This window comes from Agrilus planipennis, unplaced genomic scaffold, assembly GCF_000699045.2.
Source record: "Agrilus planipennis isolate EAB-ADULT unplaced genomic scaffold, Apla_2.0 scaffold115, whole genome shotgun sequence".
Taxonomy (NCBI): domain Eukaryota; kingdom Metazoa; phylum Arthropoda; class Insecta; order Coleoptera; family Buprestidae; genus Agrilus; species Agrilus planipennis.
This window is the reverse complement of record NW_020441010.1, coordinates 656,411-664,682: the sequence shown is the minus strand read 5'-3', so window position 1 is coordinate 664,682 and position 8,272 is coordinate 656,411. Positions and strand designations below refer to the sequence as shown.

Here is an 8,272-nt window from a genome sequence, read left to right as displayed (position 1 = left end):
GTTCGAAATGTGGTGTTATAGGCGGATGATGAGGATATCGTGGGTAGAAAAGGTTAGAAATGAAGAGGTATTGGAAAGAATAGGAGAACAGAGGACTCTATGGAAGTCAATAAAAAATAGGCGAGATAGGTTGGTAGGACAACTTTTTAGGCACGAAGGTCTAGTCAGAGACATATTAGAGGCAGAAACAGGAGTTAGGAGGGGTAGAGGTAGACTTAGATTAGATTACTGTTCGCAAATAGTTAAGGATATGGGCTGTTCTAGTTTTAGGGAAATGCGAAGTTTAGCTCAGGATAGGAAAGAGTGGAGGTACGTGTCCAACCAGTCTTAGGGCTCACGACCTTATGATGATGATGAAGGTGTTTGTATTTTTTGAATTCCCAACACATATTTCCTACTGTATATATAACACGATTATCTAAAGATTTTAGGTATGTTTTAATTATATACAATCAAAAAATACATGTTTAAGTTTTCGAAATAAGTTTGTAACTTTTGCATTCCTTATAAGAGCCGTTTAACATTTACAGTTAAATATAAAAAAAAATATACGTCTGAATTTATTTGAAAATATAAAACACCTTAATCTTTTTCTGCTAAGCAATGGTAAAAAATCCGTCTAAAAATAACGTGTACGTATTCGCTAAATAAAAACATTAAAATCTTAACACGTAGTAGATATAAAGTAACAATTAAGGACAATCAAGGTGTATTTTTACCGTCTTGATGGAAGATAGATAATTAGACTTTTTTGCAAATTGCCTTTATCTTCTCCGGTCAAGTTCTGGATTGGAGAGTCATTTATTACTGTCAAGGAATCATTATGTCCATGGACAAAAACGTCTAAAGCGTGTTGCAAGTACAAATAAGAAAGCTCTCGGCCCGTCTGTTGTGTACACGCATTATAAATACCATGACAATCAGGAAATTAACGGTGATTCGACGGAAATGTCTTTGTGCAAATCTCAAGTCATTAGTGAATTTTAAAAATTCGCGCATTTCTCTTCCAACGATGCATTATATACAGGGTGACAAATATTTCAACAAACTTTAATATTCAAATTTGTTCGAACGATTTTGAGATCAGGCTCACCCAGGCGCGAACGTGGGGGAGGGTTTTAGGGGTTCTAACCACCCCCGGAAATGTGTTAGATTTTGTGCACATTTTACGTTTTCATAATTACTTACATGTTTTTTAAATAGTTTGTTGATAGAATGAGTCTAAATTGTTATACACTAAAACTATTAAGAGAACATCTATTGAAAGTGCTGTGTAGAATTTACATCTGCGTTAGTATAAAATTAAAAATAACAGTAAAATACGTAAACCACTTTTTCAGTTTTTACATTTGTTACCGACGACAGGTTCATTTTCATGCTGGGCCCAGAAAACCGAAGGGACCAGGAGTAATAAAACAGATTGCTGTACATTTATAAATAATTTTTAGATTTCGGTTTTTGACGTAACTACTCCAGCAAAACTGGTAGTGTTAAATGTGTGACACAAAATAAATTATTTGTAAACATTATTTACTTTTGCTAAGTTTAATATTTTTTCCAATTTTGTATTTATCCCTTACTAATAGCTGATTTTTCCCTGTGTAGGCATTTCATATCAGTTAGTATTCATCCATTTACAATATTCTTTCTGTTAACCAACAGTCCTGTCCTATTGAAGAATTGATTTTATTTTTTATGTACCAAAAAGTGTAAAACCTATAAGTACTGAACGTATGAGAATTTTTTTTCATGATTTGGACGTGTGCAATTCTAAAAAGTTTTTATCTTTTTCTAATATTTTTTGTGAAAACCTCCACCGCCCCGAAAGTATTTTCTGTGTTTTCCCTGGAGCCACCGTCACTTAAGTAAACGATACCCGACTACAGTGTTATCCTGTAAAGTATATCGGAAAAGGATCAGCTCGTACTTATTATAAGATTAAATGCGAAATAAAATTTTAAATCAGAGCAGCCTTCAAAAGAAAAAATAACTTATACGTGTAGCATCGTACTACAGATGGCGCTCACCACGCCATTTGTGGTATTTTCTAAAACGCGCTGTTAAGACAGTAGGTAAAGTTTGGTCTGAATTCATCCGAATGTTTCCAATCGATGCACGAAGAATAACTGTACTGATCACATTAAGGTGTTTAATATATGCAATAAAACATTTTTATTGTACATTAATATTACTCAAGTTTTCATTTACAAATTTTACGATATAAATTACATAGTTTATTTTACAAATTCTTTTTTAGTTGCTGATTTTACTATTCAGAATTCGGCTATACTAAATTTAGGAAGTTTTCTTGAAACATGTTCAAAGAGGAATTCTTCTTTGTGCTTTGTTGCACCGTGATTATCTTGTTCTACTATGTTTGTGATGTTTTACAGTAGAGGTAATAGTAAATATTTACCAAGTTTTTTCCACTGTAGCGCTTCGTCTAGTCGTCATATGTTGTGTGGTCAACAGTAATAATTGATATGCGATACATCGGCTATTATCGTGTAATATTGTTGGCTACCTGAAGCTATAAACTAGTGATGTCATCCAACAATTAATCTCAACTCTCAGAATGGACTTCTAATTGAAGACCTTGAACCTACGCGTTTTTTTTTTCTGGTCACTACTACGGCAACGTGTACAAGCAATTTTACTGTTATACAAACAAAACCAGCGTATTCCCATAACAAACATTTCCGGAATGATGCATACTATCGATGATCAAAAAGCTTTGTTTTTTCATTTGTTTCATTCTTTTTTTTTGTTGTGTAACACGTAAGTTTTTGAATCTTAATGGCCGGCTACTTCTTCGGCAGATAAATTGGATAATCGCGGAATCCCAAGCCGTGTATTAGTTTTTAGTGTATGGTAAATAATACACATAATGTATTTCCGCGATCGTGTAAAAAATTCATCATCGCTTTTTAAATATTCTAGTTCTTATCGTACCTACATCAGTTTTTAATTTGAATAGGCACCTATCTAAAAAAAAATATACTTTTGAAGCTGCGATCGATTGCTACCAGAAAATCCGTATTTCTATTTCACATTTCCATCATCATCATGAGGTCGTCAGAGATTAGTTGGACATGTACCTCTCTTTCCTATCCTGAGCTAATCTTCGTAGTTCCCTAAAACTAGAACAACCCATATCCTTAACTATCTGCGAATAGTAATCTAGGTCTACCTCTACCCCTCCTAACTCCCGTTTCTGCCTCTAATATGTATCTGACCAGACCTTCATGCCTGAGAAGGTGTCCTACTAACCTATCTCGCCTATTTCTTATTGACTTCCATATAGTCCTCTGTTCTCCTATTCTTTCTAATATCTCTTCATTTCTAACATTCTCTATTCACGGTATCCTCACTATTCGCCTGTAACACTACATTTCGAACGCTTCTAACATTTTCTTTTCCGCCGCGCCCACTGTCCATGTTTCGCACCCGTACATTTCCATATCAAGACTTAAATAGAATAAGGCAAATTCATTCCTTCAGTATATTCTGAAACATTCAGTGATATCCATGAAATTGAGTTCCCAGAACTAGCTAGTCTAAATTAATCTGTGGCGCTATTCTCATTACTAAAAGTAGGGACAAACATATTTATCGGCAATCAAGAGCGAATAAATCTTCAAACAGTGCGGAAGTAGACACTCAGATGTTTGAAATTCTATTCAATTTTTTATGCATTTTAGCTGCAATATCTATTCAGCACCCCACGTTATGATATAACTGATTATTTCACAATTTTATTTTACAAAAAATCAATAAAATTATACATTCACTTTTAATTTATTAAAATTTTAAAACTTTTTTCTTCATTCGTAAATATATGGCGCACGTTCAGCGGTCATGACATAGAATAATATTTGTTTGCTAATTAGGTCCTGAATTAATTAATTAAATAACTTAAAATAGGTGGCCATTTATCATTTGACTGGTCGGTTGTCTTGTATTTTGGTTATAAAATGAATTATTTTGTTGTCAGCTGCTTCTTTATAGTAGAAATTAGTAGATACAATATGAGGAACATTTTATTGCGGTAATATTTATTACAGTGAGATATCGCAAGCGTTTTGAAGCATTAACTGAAAAATAACAGATTATTGCTATTTTGCTCATTATAACTGGTGATTCCACGAGCAAGATAGCAAAAAGCATGCCCCATCAATTAATTCCATCAATAAATTTTTAACAAACAAATTAATTAGAATAAGTTGAGGAACTTCTTTAAAGAGAATTCACAATTTTTTAAAATTTATTAAACCTATAGAAGATTGCTATAGTTTTCGTAATTTTTTTTGATTAAACTACTTCAAGATTTTAGTTTCAAAAATTAAAGGAATAGAACATACTTTTAAAGTGCGGACTTCAAAGTCAAACTGTCTCGGTGATCTTAAATCTTTTCCTTTTATGATAATAAACCCTTGTAACTGTCGTCAGATTATTCAGATTTATCTAGATGTAACGTTATAAGCGGTTGGTTACATTAACCAGAATCGCTTTGAACAGACCGAAACATGTGTTTTTCCATAATACAGTAATTGTCAACTGTCAGCTACAGTTACGACCTGTTTTTATTCAGCGAATTTCACCGATTATGTGATATATCTTGCTGATATTATTGTAAGTGAATCCTGTAAACTATTTCACTGTATACAGGCTTAGTATTAGCGAATTTCACCAAAGTTTTATTGGGATTAATATACCGAATATTATTATTACTATAGCTGAGCAGTTCCAGAAACTTGTGTTACAGTTATGACTTACATTATATGCGGAGCCATTATAGGCGAATTTCGCGGAAATTTTGTGCATTATAATACCTGGGTGATATTATCACTATCGCTGAGCAGTTTCGTAAACTTTCCACGCCACTTGCTACCTGAAACGACATATATTTCGGTAGCTCCATTAAACTGGTACTTACATAAATGAATTTTAATAAACAAGACAATTCATTGCCCACGTGCCACCTGTAATACTAGCTATGTATGTAACAGCATATCAAAAATCTTGCAATGAAAATTTCTTACTTGAACATTACACGAGGCCTAACATGAGTTTTACTTTACTCACTTGACTTAACTTACATACAGATTTCGCAGGGTGTGTTTATTAACTTTATTTGTCATTTATTGTAGCCACATGATTTATTTGTTTATGTGTTGTTAGGTCGGATATAAGTTGTGACGTAACGATGTTGTCAGAACAACCAAAGTAGCGCTTGCAGCTGCGAAACTGATGTAATATTTTTCATTTAATAACTTAATTACCGTGGAATATTAGTACATAACTCTATCTTCGGATAAACACCTTATATACTAGGAAAAATACGAAGATTAAAATAAGAAAAAGAAGTTAGAAGAAGAAGATACCATACGAATGCAAAGAATCTTTCATTAAAGAAAATAAAGTAGCAAATATCACTAGATGGCGATATACTGTCTATAACTTGATATTAAATTTATTGTATTTTTTATTTTTTACGTGCTTTGGTCACTTCTCTTCGTAAACCTTGAATGGGCGAAAAATTACTCCTGCGGCTGTTCCAAGTGTCTGTTCTTTAAATAGAATCAATGAGAAAATAGAAAAACTACGTTTAACAAAAAACTCAATGAATTTTAATTGTCTGTTTTATCTCATGTATAAATTCTTGTTTAATTAGTTAAAACCAATCGATAAACAGGAAGTTACTTCAGAGGAATTAATTTAGTCATATGCGATTATTCAATTAGATGCTGCATAATACAATAAATTGTACCTTTTTGCGTTTCTGTTTGAATTTGTGCTTATACTGTAAAAACTGGCTAACAAAGATTAGATTACACGAAGTTACATTATGAAATCATGTTTACAACATAATTAAGTAGCTATCGGGATAGTAAATCGTCACAATAATTACGTACAACACTGTTACACTTTCTTAGGTACTGCATAATAAAGAAGTTCTATTAAAAGGCGAAACGAACTAGTTAGTAAAAATTACTTAATGTTATTACTGACAATCAGTAGTTTAATCTAACAATTATCACCAAAAATAGGCAATACACCTGGAGATTTAATCGGGCATGTTTATTTTATGGTACCTTATAATTTTCTTCCTTTTTTGTTTTTAACATTTGGCTGCGCTTTTTCTTTACTTCTCGGTTACTTTTGAGTGTGAATTTTTTGACAATATCATTTTATTTTTTTCCAGGTACTCTTTTGGTACAGGGCGACGTTACAAGTGCCCCTCTGGTGGCGGCGAGCGCGCAGCCTTCAGCTCCAAGCAGTCCTCAGTCAAGTATGCTTTTACTCCAAACTCAAGTAAGTCTTTATTATTTATAATTGTAATTTTACTTTCATATTGTAAAAGACTAAATTATGGTTATAAATCACATCAACAATAATAATTATTAATTACTAGCTTATTAAGGGAAATTACACGTAAATATGAAGCATTTACTTCTTGTAATCCTATTTACGAATTAGAGTATGAATACAGAATTTTTATGTTGAGTTGTGGAGATCATTTTTAGGCCACACAGATAGGTTATTCCCAGACCAAATTAAAAAGCATAAAAAAGGACAATTGCAATATTTTACTTGAAACAAATATGAGTTTGGTGAAAATACACAAATACTTATATTAACATAAAAGCGAAAATGTGTATCTACTTTTACTAGAATGCTTTTAGAGATATAGGGTTAAATAATAAAATTTTTTTTAACAACCATATCATCATAAGGTCGTCAGTCCTAAGACTGATATAAATAAATAAACGATCATAAATATACATTTTAATGCGGAAAATTAGGTACATATGTTATGGAAAAACTTTGTATCTTCTTCAAGTTCAACATGGAAATTCAATTAAACCGAGAAGTAATAAATGCTTAAAAGAACTAGACATTAAAATTAAAATATGTACTTAGTAGCAGTATTAGGCTTTTAAAAAATAACAATTAAATGGTTTCAATACGGACCTGTTCAGCAACTGCTTCATTTTTGACATAGATATAAATAAATAGACGATCTTAAATATAGGTTTTAATGCGGAAAAGTGGGTAGATACAGATATGCATGTATGTATGTATTAAAATTTTATGACCACTTTGTGAAAGCATGCGAAGTAAATTATAACTAAATTAATTCGAAAACGGCCGGCGAATTTATTACAGGACAAGTACATGAAACGAATAAATTATTCCACTCCTGAATTTGGAGGCAGAGGTTTATAAGTAAGTATATTGCCCGCTGATTTCTGAAAGCGACTTCTTCACCAATGATTATCAGTAATTCCAACGCTGCAGGACATAATCGTATAATAAAATATTTCGCAGTCGCACGATACTAACCCCGATTCCTCATTAATTAGTCCCTGCCTGAAATAAAAAAACATTTTCGGCGCCCGAGAGAATCACACCTTAATCATTAATTTATTACAAATAATATTAGGCATGATGAAACCGTGAAAAAACAAATTAAATTGGAAAAAAATAACAGTAGCCTCGTTTTAATTGTCATTATCATCTCATCATTAATATTTAATATTTATTTTTTTCAATTATTGACATAAAAATAATAATTAATATAAAAACTGCGCGGTTGGAAAAAAAAATGTGTTCTACGTATTGATTAAAAAGATCCTAAACAGAATTTTACAGAATAGTTAGTAATTATAGAAATATGCATATCTACACTTTATTCTAAGTGAATGCCGCAGACGATCGATACCGACGGTGTTTTTGATGTACTGAACACAAGAGCCGCTGGTCAAGAATCAGACGGCCTTCAAGACGACCGCGACAAACTAACACGGGAAGTTTTCTGAAATAATCAGGAATATTCCATGACCATATACATAAGTGAGCAGTACCCAACAGAATATAGTCGATACAAGGCAGTTGATAAAATTAGGGCAGAAAGAGAAGTGTAAACGGTGAGACAAATCCGCAATGTTTGTAAAACAAACGCAATGGTACTTATTACAAAAAATCAATAACACTATTATATCGTCTTTTTCACAGTCAATAAGCAGAGGATAGCGCAGGGTCGTGTCGCCCTTAATAAAGAGAAGTCACTTCTATGCTCGCAAACGGTTAATTTAGAAATTCGAAAAAGGTTGTTAAAGGTGTATGTTTGGAGCACGGCATTGTACGGGTACGAAACATGGACAGTGGGCGCGGCGGAAAAGAAAAGGTTAGAAGCGTTCGAAATGTGGTGTTATAGGCGGATGATGAGGATATCGTGGGTAGAAAAGGTTAGAAATGAAGAGGTATT

The 8,272-nt window shown here is 32.6% G+C and overlaps 1 protein-coding gene across 1 annotated transcript in view; it reads left to right on the top strand.

The window, feature by feature from the left end:
* LOC108735137 (probable nuclear hormone receptor HR38) overlaps positions 1 to 8,272 on the top strand; it is a 57,140-nt gene that overhangs the window by 10,290 nt on the left and 38,578 nt on the right. The window contains exon 2 of the mRNA XM_018466971.1: positions 6,206 to 6,315. Within this exon, the coding sequence (XP_018322473.1) occupies positions 6,206 to 6,315 (110 nt within the window). The remainder of the gene's footprint in view (positions 1 to 6,205; positions 6,316 to 8,272) is intronic.